The sequence below is a fragment of the Morone saxatilis genome, unplaced genomic scaffold, assembly GCF_004916995.1.
Source record: "Morone saxatilis isolate NCDOM2014 unplaced genomic scaffold, NCSU_SB_2.0 Contig4, whole genome shotgun sequence".
NCBI classification, from domain to species: domain Eukaryota; kingdom Metazoa; phylum Chordata; class Actinopteri; family Moronidae; genus Morone; species Morone saxatilis.
The window spans coordinates 14,195,402-14,207,329 of NW_023339984.1; the positions used below are offsets into that span (position 1 = coordinate 14,195,402).

At 39.4% G+C, this 11,928-nt stretch overlaps 1 protein-coding gene across 1 annotated transcript in view; it reads right to left on the reverse strand.

Moving 5' to 3' along the window:
* Positions 1-3,139: 3,139 nt before the first annotated feature.
* Positions 3,140-11,928, reverse strand: part of khnyn (KH and NYN domain containing) — a 12,958-nt gene continuing 4,169 nt past the window's right edge. The window contains exons 4-10 of the mRNA XM_035674952.1: positions 11,597-11,731; positions 8,010-9,793; positions 7,017-7,147; positions 6,127-6,223; positions 5,114-5,221; positions 4,690-4,791; positions 3,140-4,585 (exon numbers count right to left, since the gene is read on the reverse strand). Of these exons, the coding sequence (XP_035530845.1) occupies positions 4,213-4,585; positions 4,690-4,791; positions 5,114-5,221; positions 6,127-6,223; positions 7,017-7,147; positions 8,010-9,793; positions 11,597-11,731 (2,730 nt within the window). The 3' untranslated portion in view covers positions 3,140-4,212. The remainder of the gene's footprint in view (positions 4,586-4,689; positions 4,792-5,113; positions 5,222-6,126; positions 6,224-7,016; positions 7,148-8,009; positions 9,794-11,596; positions 11,732-11,928) is intronic.

Below are 11,928 nucleotides of genomic sequence, written 5' to 3' on the forward strand. Positions count from 1 at the left end.
CACACACACACACACACAACCTTAGTTATATAAGACATCATGCAGCTTACAGACAATCCCCGACTTCGCAAGGAAAGGCAAATCAAGCATCTTGGGTTTGAGTTTGATAGCACTAGAAAAAACCCCATTGTATTGTGTTTATTGTTACGATTGTTATGAACACTTGCAGTCTATCTAGCATATAATACTGACCTCAGAAACATGCACAAACATGTTGCCCTGGTGCACGCTGGTAGGCTTTCCACTGCACCCACTCTCCTCAGATGCTAAAATTATTTAGAATTTACAATTTTCTAATTCATTTGGACATATTTACATCATTTGGTACACAGTTTCTGAACAAAAACATGCCAGATTAGTCATTTGTGCCTTATAAATAAGATTCCTCCTGTCCCGTGATATTTTCTCTTCCATCTGGAGTTTTAACGCACTCACTGTCACCTGCCTGTAACCTCTCTCAAATATTGTGCTGTATTCAAATTTGTTCAGCTGGTGTTACAAAGAGACCTACAGCCACCACCCAGTGCATCTTCCTTTGCTTTTAAACTCCTGAACCAGACGTCACCAGACATGCTGGATATGATTTACTGGGCAAGTCTCTGTCTTGCTCAGGATGTTCCCAAAATAGATGCGCCGTCTTTTTTCTCTATTGTTTACGACTCACCTAACCGGTTTAATATGCATCTATTCTAGGAAAGAGGCGACTTATCTTCCTCTGTGAAGGCCAAAAAAGAAACAAGCCATCTTACATTAAGGCTTAAGCTCGATTTCCTGTGTAAACACAAAACATATGTATTGTTTAATCAACAGAAAGAATCACAATAGCAAGAGGAAGCCGAAGAAGCCAAAGAAGACAGAAAAAATACAACAAACAGAACGACATTCTCAACATTTTACAGATGCAGCTTGTCTATCATCCACTCCCTTTACCTCTCAGGCATTAAAGAGGAAACATCACCTGAGAAGAATCCTTTCCAATAAATTGGGAGTGTAAAATTATTATTTAATCCTGTTCTCAATAACATAAGTTCAGGCCAGATCACCCTGCTCTGAATAAACAAAGAAAGGTCGTTGATAGAGGATCTAGGAGGACATACACTATTCGCATTTGTAGTGATAATTTACATATACGTGAAGGGAAAAACTTCATAATAACCTCTCACAGATTCAGACTTATATAAGCTGATTTAAATTGATAATATCTAAAATAACTGAAGTTTTAACATGAAACTGTGGTAAAAAGGTAAGTTCTTAGGAAGGAGTTCTCAAAACATGCACGACTCATTGAAAACAACATTTTATATAATTTGTTCCATATGTTATATAATGCATACCAACTAATTAAAATCTATAAGTTTATAATGGTCACGCTCTTCCCTCACATGAATAAAGGTGAAGGGCGACCTCTGGTGGAAATTGTCATGAACATCAAGAGGTTCATACTCAGAATAAATGGCAACATAAGACCTGACTACCACAACTATAAAAGGCAACGTTACCCTAAGATAATATATATATTTTTGCACCTAGACAGCAGTGACTGAGGTTATCCTGAACCCAATATTATACCACATATGATCTCCTTATTCCAGTAATTTCCTTCATCTTTCGATCAATCAATTAGTACTTAAAGTGCTTAAATGAATAATATATTTTATCATAAGCAAACAACTTTATAACAAACTTGAATGAATACCATGAATGAAACCAAAATTGAATTAACAACATGACACTTTAACTTGTCAAACACAAGTGTAACTGATGTTATCGGCTGCATTTAAAATAATTTGCTGGAACAGAGCCATTGTTAATGTTATTAGTTTCACCTGTGCTGTTCATATGACAAGTTTTAAAAGGCTATCAATCACTGGATATGGCAGAAGAAACACTGGGAATCACTGATCTAGCTTGTGTTTATGTTTCACTATTAAAGTTAATATTTGTGTGTGTGTTTGTGTACTCAAACTACTTAAACGGATCAGTGGGAGCTCATAGATGATGTAAGATTAACTATTTGGAAATCAACTAAAAACATGTCCAGCTATAACCTTCAGAGCATGCTTGTAAGACAAGCCTCTTATGCTGAAGTGCATTATTTCTGGGGCAAAAACATACCAGATTAGAGTCATTTGTGCCTTATAAATACTTAATTGATTTGGTGAAGTGCAGGTCAAGAAGGCAGGTTAAAAAAAGAACTAAATTTGATTAAAGTGAATGTTTTTTTCATCTAGAATACACATAACAGCTGAAACATTGGTTATATGTAACCTAGACATCATTTGTTTGGTATGTTGACCTGTTTTGTTGATAACCCCTAAAAACTCTACCACTACACTTTAAGCTCCCCCAATTTTGATAATGGTTTTATAAATAAGTAGTCTTGCGCTTCCAATTTCCAAGATATAGATATAATTATGTTTTTAAGCTGATTCTAGGACAGAGGAGAATGAAATAAGAGAGAAATTCAGAGACACAGTGTATCATGGAAACACTTTAAAGACCAAGATTAATTTATATTGTTTTATCCTTTTAATTAAGAAATATTTTAATACACAAACGTGGGCAGAATGCAGCATCAAAGTCTTAAAATGTACATATATAAACAATACAAATAAGATTACTCTATAGAGGCTGGACTGAGGATCTGCTCTTCAGTCGGAGACCCAAAAACACTTGCTATCATCATCTTCATGAAGCAGGGACACTACAGTCACGACAACACCAGACCTGGTTAAAATAAGTTAAAAATACAACGCTGAGTTTACAGAATATGGTAAGGATCGGTTTAGTATTATTCTAGCTTGGAAACATTACATCTACCCCAACAGCTGGTGGTGCTAATGTACAAATCTCACCCAACCCACCACATACAACAACTATCCTCACCTCTACACGGTATTATGTGCCTCCCACACCTTGTTGTCTGCAATAGTTCTTTTGCTATAAAAGGCAGGTATAAAATCTGAAGATTACAATGCATTCAGAATAACAACAGAACAATATATATTTTTTATGTATTCTTCTAAAAAGGTCACATGTATTTATTTTTTAAGACCAGAGAGAGAATGAATTATCCCACTAACATGGCTGCACAATGAAAGACGTGTGTGTGTGTGATGGTGGGATAGGATGATGTGTGATGCCCCCTGTACTTGAGCTAAAAGCATACTGATGAACAAATGCTTGCAGGTAACATTTACCATTTATATATTACTTTAGCCTGTTAGCCTGCTAGTATTTGCCAATTAGCACGTAACACAAAGTACAGCCCAGGCTCATGGGAATGTTATTAGTTTTGCAGGTATTTGGTCATAAATGAAATTAAATGTTGACATCAAAGACATTGGGATTCATCCTCTAGGAACCATAAATGTCTTCACAACATTTCATGGCAATCCATATAATAGTTGTTCAGATATTTCAGTCACAAAAGCCCATTTTCTATTATTTGAGGATTTAAGGGGAATTTCCTCCCAAGGTAAGCACCCCTAATGTGTGACAACAAAGGTAGATTATCAACATGATGTTAAAATTTGTCACTCCAACAGTTCTTCAGTCAGAACAACTGATTCAAGCGTCTCATCAGTGCGGCCTGCAGAGGGTATAATTCTGTGGTATTTCATCTCCTTATGGGTCCAAGTGACCGTGTCTAGCAGCTGTTTGAATCTCTTCCCACCTGTCCTTTCTAGCTAAATTTAATTTAATATTTTAAGGGAGAAGAGAGGGATGCAAAGGCAGAGAAGATGGAGGTGAGGTAGATGGGGGAGGATGAATCAAGGCCACTGGAGGATGAGGAGGAGTCAAGGTTACTTTGGATAGGGAAGACAAAAGTTCACTAGTCTGCTGACATACAAACTTTGAATTACTTTTTTTGTAATCTAGATATAAAAGTATAATACAGTGGATCGGGAACAGGTCACATCTATGGGTAAAGATAACTCCATAAAATGACTATTTTACAATTATTAGACAGCTGACGGTGGAGAGAAACAGCGATACATGGGACAAAGAACCTGTATTCAAATGCACGTTACCATAGTTAAAATATATGTGTGTGTTTGACTGTCAAAAATAAGTTGGTGTTCTTGTAAAATAGTTCTTAATGCAGGTCAGTGATTAGCCTGTGTGATTTGTTGTTCTTGCTTTGGTGGCAAACACAACTACATCACTTAAACTGAGGCAAATTCAGCCTTACAAAAGACTAACGTGTGTCTAATCCTTCTGCTGCTCCAGGATCATATCAGACAGCACATTGATGTCCGTCTCTGCTGGGTGGCACTGCAGAACCAGCGCCACCATGTTGTCCTGACCTGCAAAAACTTGACAGAGCTGCTCTCTAAGTCTGGCCGTTTCCTCTGAGCTCCTCTCTGCCCCCGAAGCTCCAAACGACTTGTGCTGGTGTCCCCCGTCCCATCCTTTCCCATGTCCTCTACCTTTACCCCGGCTCCCTCCGCGTCCCACATCCAGGGCTCCACCCAGTGTTCGGTCACGGAAGTTCAGTACCTCCGTTTGGGAGCGTGGAGGTTTGGAGGAAGGGAAAGTGGTGGCTACGCAGGCAAAAGAGTGGTTTCCTGGGTCAGGAGTCCTGAGAGGGAATAAATACTTAATTTAGAGGATTATATACAGTTATTTCCTCACGGTATGCTAAATTGCTGTGTGTCTATCTGTAGCATGTGTGGTTATTAATACCTGTGCTCTGAGCGTAGGAAGTCATCCAGGTGAGGCCCTCCCCTGCCCAGAGGGTCGTCCGGCACCATGAAGTGATCCCCAACAAACGTGTACTGAAGAAGTCTGGGGAGGAAACAAGAGAGCATACCAATGTATATAGTGGACTAGACCTTCTAAAGCAGTTGTTTTCATACAGGAAAATAAAAGGTGAAAAATAAAATATTATACAAATTGCAAAGCAAATTAAACATGGAAAACACCCCTGATTGGGTTGCTCTGTATTTCTTACATTTCCAACTGCAAATGAGCACAATATGAAATATAAAAATGACTGATTTTAGAGCTAAAACAATTATTGCTGGTAGATCTAACCTATAAACCTAATTCAACTTGCAGTAAGGCTATGGAAGCGGTCACATTCGAGTGATGTGCAGTCTGTTTATACCTCTTTTTGATGATGTCCCTCCATACAAGGGACTCATCTGAAAGGTCTCTCAGGTTGTCGTTGGTTACGATGACTCCATCCGTCTTCTGTGCAAGCTGCAGCATGAGTCTGTGGAAGCAGGTGAAAAGAGGAATGAAAGATTTATAATATATATATAAACTATTAAAAAAATCTATTTGTGAGGTTTAATTGGCAGTAGCTTTAAAAAGTTGCCCTCTGATGTCACATTTTTAGTATGAAAAGGTAAAAATATGTTTGTAATCTAACTGTTACAACAGTATAATACATGTATGTAGAACTAGTGAAACGTGGTATGGATTTGGAACACAACTATACTGTACTGTAGACATGCATGCAATTTTCATTAGGATTTTTACATGTTTTTATAACTAATAAATTATGCTATCAATGGTTTGTAATTTGCTTTAGTATCATCCTGTAAAAATTATGAATTTAGTTATTTATCTTGAGTTCTTTATCAGCACCATCCTCTCTCACATTCACAACTACAGCTGCCCTCTGTTGAACATGTAACCGCTTAAATGGAGCAGTACGATCGGCAGCACATTGACAGTAGATGAGGGAGATGAGAGTGTTTCTAATTCACTTTCACACACATTTTACCAGGCAGTGAGTGAAACCAGTGACACGTCCTTCCCTCATTTCTAGTCAAATTGTATTTATAAAGCCCAAAATCCTTAGACCCTCGATTCGGGTAAGAAAAAACACCCTTTGAATGGGGAAAAAAAGGAAGAAACCTCAGGAGGAGCCCCTGAGCCACCCTCTTCCAGGACAGATTGACATGCAATAGATGTCGTATTTATGATGACAATTTCTGATACATTAAGACTATAAACTATATGTGTAGAATGTAGATCCAAAAGAGGGATGGTGAACAACTTCAGCTGTTGCAGAGCGAGATATACAACCTCTAGGGCCTCTGTTGGCACCTGCTATAACAACACAGACACAATACTTTTTTAAGCAGCAGAGCAATAAAAAAGTCTGTCTACCTGTCGTCGTACGAGCTGATCCTCTTGCCCTGAACCTCTCTGGAAGGGGTGTAGGAGACCAGGCCCAGCTTCTGCAGCTCACCTAGATAGTGTTGCTCTGAGAGGCAGGAACAAAAAACACTAAGTTTAGTCTGCCCTAAAGGGAAAAACACACGCCCACACACTCACATGTTTGCCAAAGTCTCATTGGTTTTCCCCTCAACATGTGACTCAGTATCAAATATACATGCATGGAAGTGCAGAGGCCTTTGTCATTTTAAAACCACACACTGCATTTGACGACTTGTAACTGAGGCACAAAGAACGATACAGGAAACTGTTTTTCTGCCCATTTAAAATGTTTAAATGCTTGAGGATTAAAGAAAATGACATGCTAATGTTTCCAATAACATGCCATACATCACTAGTTACTGTAATGAGTTTGCCTGTTTTATATTCTTTTCTATAAACCTGATATTCTTTACATTACATGTATATTACAGTATTTAAAATATACATCAGGGTGCGCTGTAGTTAACAGGATAAACACAATGTGCTAAGTGCATGCACATAAATAAGAAATACAAAATAACTGATGATAATTAATAGTTTCAGACATTTTTAAGTACAAATACCAATAATTCCCTTCCAGCGTCTCAACTCTCTCATCATGTAACGATTTGTCTTATGTGATTGTAAATTGATCATTTTGTGGTTTTGGCTGTTGATCAGACAAAAAATAAAAACATTTGAAGACATCAACAAGGAAATTTTACAGACTAAATAGCTTACTGTAATCAAGAAAATTATCAGTGGATTAATCAGTAATGACACTAATCGTAAAAGTGTGCACACCTTGCAAACTGTTGTAAAACATTTAGTTTCCCTAATAGAGATAAGTCAAGAGTTACCTTTGATCTTGGGGTCGCTCTTCTGTCTCCACTGTGGCAGGAGGGCGCTGATGTGACGATGGCCTCGGTCCCAAAAGTGCTGAACGGCAAGAGCGATCCCGCGACAGGAGAAGAAATGACCCAACCCGTGACTGTGGAAAACATGGAACAGCAGAGTTTTACGACAAAATCAGACATCAACTAAGATGGAACGTACTTTTACATAATTTTTCATTACGATAAATTATATTATGAACCTAAATTTATATTCTAACAGTTGTAAAAGGCATTCCCTTAGTTAACTCCCTTACTGTACAATAAGTGTAGCTCTTTAACCAGCAACCAAAAACTATACTACAATACTGACAGCACAGACCAAACTGTATGGTGATATCTGGACACACAGAAATACCACTACCACATTAAATTGACCACTATCAAGTTGAATTTAAGATTGTAAATCCACTCTTCTACTATAACATCATCAGTATCAAGAGAATCCAATAAAGTTTGTAGAGAATTAAAGGTAGCATGTGGAGTTTTGACCCCTAGTTGTGCTACGGAACACTGTTTTTTGTTTGTACGAGGACGCACATGCATCCATTTCACGCTTTTATGCTTCACTAACAGCTCACGACAGCAACACGCAAAGAAACCAAGCAATGCAGAGAAGAAGAGGACACGGATGTAAACAATGCAGGATTTATATTATTTGAAAAATCGGCTTTGCAAATGTTTTATGAGGAGTTGTTTAATAGACAGTTTTGGTGAGAAGCACTGAATATAAACTTTGTTTACAAGGAAACTCCACTGGACACCTTTAACACATTTTAAATGGCATATTATACCACTTTTATTGCGTTTTTAAAATAAATATAGTTACCAAGAGAACAAGAGAGAACCAACTCTGGAGTAAAAATGTCAGAACAATTCCTCAAAGAGCAAATGGGAAACACACAACCTAAATGTCCTAGCATATAATTAAAATATACACATTAAAGAATGTCTTCCCACCTCATGGCCACGTTGCTCCCATCAATGATGATTGTCCTCAGTTTCGGGTCTCCGGGCTTGTCTGTTAGCTGAAGGTCAAAAGGCATCTGCAGGCCTTCCAGAAAACGCTGCTCCCCTGTCACCACCACGGAAGAGGCCGCCATGAAGTCACGTTTTTCCCTCCCCCTGGTGGGAGACAAGTCTTTCCCTGTGAAGATGGGGGGTTGTGGGGCTTGGAGTGCTCGTTTTAAGGAGTTAGAAGACTGGGACTTTGGGTTTAAGATGTCGTCTTTGGTTGGATGATTTTGTTTTGAGGTGGTGGGATTAGGCCAGTTGCTGCCATATTGTTTGTTGGACTGGAAATTGGTGTGTGGGGGATCTAAGGATGAGGAATAAGTAGACATGGGTGGGCCTTTGACTTCAGGAATGTGTGGAGTTTGTGACTTGGAAGGCTGGTGTCGCTTTGGCTGTGTATTAATCCAAGTAAACAAATCTGGCTCTGGGACAGGTACATTTGGGTTTTGCACTACTACCCATCCTTTATCATCGGATTCCCTGTTTTCTGCAGGTATGAAAAGCTCAATTTCTCCTCTTGCTTTGTCATCTGCTGGTCCAGCTTTTGGTCCTCCTTTCTCCAGCACCACATCGTCCATCTCTCTCGGTCCCTCCCTGAAGCCGTCCATCTCTTTGCCACCCTCTCTCTGCAGCTCCAGGAGCAGCTGGTGAGTGGATCGATCAGGCAACATGTTGTAGACTTTGGTCACGTTCTGCTCCATGTACCCGCAGCTGGCTGCAGCTTTCTTCAACACTCCCAAGACAAAGTCTTCCTCCTGCCCTTCCTCCTTTACCTCAGCACTACCTTCTCCCTTTAAGTGTCTTGTGCTTCCTGTCGCTCCGTCCTCCTCTTTCTGGCAAACATCTCCCACCTCTCCATTATTACTTATCACCTTATCTCCTCCTGCTGCTGTTTCTTCATCTTCTCTGTGCTCCGTCTCGCACGGTCGGTTCCTCTCGCTTTGATTCAAGGCAATACCGTCCTGATTCTTCTGGTCCTGGCCACCCTGATTTGTCTGCTCTCTGTCACTGCGATCCTGCTCCTGTTGAACCAAGTCCAGTATCTGCGAGGCTTCTTTAGGCCCCGTTTGGGCAAGGACTCGTTTCACGACGTCCTCTGTGTACCCCATGGCTGTGAAAAACTTCAAAAGAAGCAAAAACTGCAGCTCCTTGTCTCCGTCCTCTCCTAGTCTCTGTGTCACTCTGTTACCTAATGCTGCTGCTTGCTCCAGCTGCTCCTCTTCTCCCACCTCCTGTGGAGAATGCATGAGTCTTTCCTCAGCACCCTCTGCTCTCCCTCTAGCGCCTGCAGACGTGGACAAAGGCTGGAAGAAGGAATCGTTGGCTGCAGAGTCTTCCACAGATTCTGCAGTCGTCCCTTCAACCCACCGGTCAGTAGTGCTGTCCCATCTACCTTCTGAATCCCCACGCGGTCTCGCCGCTGCATTTCCATCGGTGAGTTCTGGGCTGGGGCTCGACCCAAGCCCTGATTCTTTCACCAAATCCAGCAGGATTTCCTTCACTGACCATGGTAGTACCAGCAGATCCAGGATATGTCTGTCCTCCCATTTCTCCACCAGAGTTTTGAAGGCCCGGCGTGAATCCAGAGACTCGCCCAAGCCTCTGTCCATGTTCTCAGAGCGTCTGGACAGTGTGCCCTCACACCTCTCCACCAGGTCTGTGATAAGGGAGTAGGCTCGCACCACCGGCTCTGCAAGACCTGATATGAGCAGGAATCCCGTAGAGCCAACCTGGTTTGGTGAGAGGAAAACAGAATGACATTAATCTTCTTAATGATAGCAAAATTAAAAAAAAAGTGGAAATTCAGACCATCCATGAGTTTATAGGCAAACACAGTAGACATATTTATAAGACCGGATTTAACAAAAGTAGGAAGTTACCGCCTGGAAAATGTTGTTTGTTGCCAAGATCAGGATTTTAAGGCAAGGGAAGTTTATTTGTATAGCACCTTTCAATAGCGAGGCAGTTAAGGCAGTTAAGGCGAGGCATTAAATGGTAGAAATACTCTATTCACGTAACAAAGTAATCTACCAGGAACGTGCACTCACAACAAAGAGCCTTGCTGTAAGGGCTAAAGTCGGTCTTAATGTGGCCTAAGAAGTAGAAGTAGTGGTTTGACCTTGCCTAAATGTCTTCCTTAAACCTTGAAATAAGCTCACACACACACTTCACCACTCACCTACGTTTTTATGCTGTCCATGAAACAACATTATACACATTGTTTGAGAAGCACGTCTTCCTTTAAACAAACTGATCAGGTAAATTGAGCTGAAAAACCCCTAGTTAATAATATTTCCCCCCATATTTGTATGAATGAGTGGAAAAATTAATAAGGGATTTAATAAAGTGAAAAAGAAAGTTGTCAAAATGAATGTAAATTTCCCTGAGTTGTATAGTTGCGTTTTAACAAAACATATTAATAATAGGTTAGAAATTTCCAGGGACAACACCTCGTTGTTACATTAAGTTGTTACTTCACACGGTATGACTCACTTTTAGCTGATGACAATAGAGTGATATTGACTAATAATGGAATTTCTCGTCAGAATAACAAGAACGCAAGAAGACCTTATTAGTCAATATCATTATTGCACCACTGGTCAAAAGTTACATGCTACCATTACCATATTATATACCATATCATATTTTATATATATATATATATCATTATCACTAAATGGGCTACCTCTAGATCTAGAGGTTTTCAAAACTGTGAAGACCGCCTCACCAGGGGGACGTGGGAGAGTTGAAGAGGGGGCACGGAGGGAGAGAGGTGAGGTACAAACCTCAATTGGCGTCACTTTGTACTCCTTTGAGTCATAACTCAGTCAAGTCTATACACAGGCTAAACATAATTTTTAATCTCAAATAAACATCTATAAATCTTCTTAAAACTCATAAATAAAGATTTATGACTCCAGAACTTGCCTGAGAATTATCAAATTTTTACGTTTTCTTTAATATAAAAGTAGTCCAGTGATGGTTGTCTGTACAACCAGGGGTAGACTTTAAACAGGATCTGCTAGTAGCTAATTAGGACTGCTTTTAATGGTGCCAGTTTGCCAAAATGTTAACAACAATGTAGAACTTGATGACGATTCTTATATTTAGGTGATTATACACTAATGAAAACATACATATAAATATTATATTCAATTTTTGACAGTAGATCCTCCTAAATGTTTTGTTTTGTTATTGAGTAAACTGACAATCCCTGACCATGTGATACATATATCATATATATTTAATAGGTTTCTTATTTGAGTCTTTTCTTTTCATTTAGTTCACAAATTAATGAAATGCTGAGCTCTAGGCCTACTGTGCATATTTTTCGTATAGTCCAAATCAAGAAAGGCCTCTAATAATTATTTAGGTGTCCCATTACTGTTTTGTCTTTCTGGTTTTATATTATTACTTACTCATCATGACATTTCCTGCCTTTTCTTCCAACCCCAATATCTACTCTGTGACCTTTTTATGACTCTAAATGGTTCGAATGCAGCTCAAACAATGACCCAGAATGCAACACTCACCACTATGTGCGCTGAGGTGCTTCTTATCAGGCAGTCCATGAAGAGGCCTCTGGCTCCACAGAAGACGCAGTCAAGAACCCCGGGATAGGAAACCTCCTGCTGCTCCTCCTGGTTCACAACTCCTTTCACAAATAACTACAAGAAATTTAAAAAATTGTGTCGTTATTGTATTGTTGTGTTAAAATGTGTTAAACACTGTAGTAGTAGACAGAATCTAAATATCATGTGTCCATTTTGGGGGGGGAAATCATAATATAACATCTGTAAAATAATTCAATTTGAGCATGACAATATTGTGTATACTATACTAACAGTATATACATATATATATA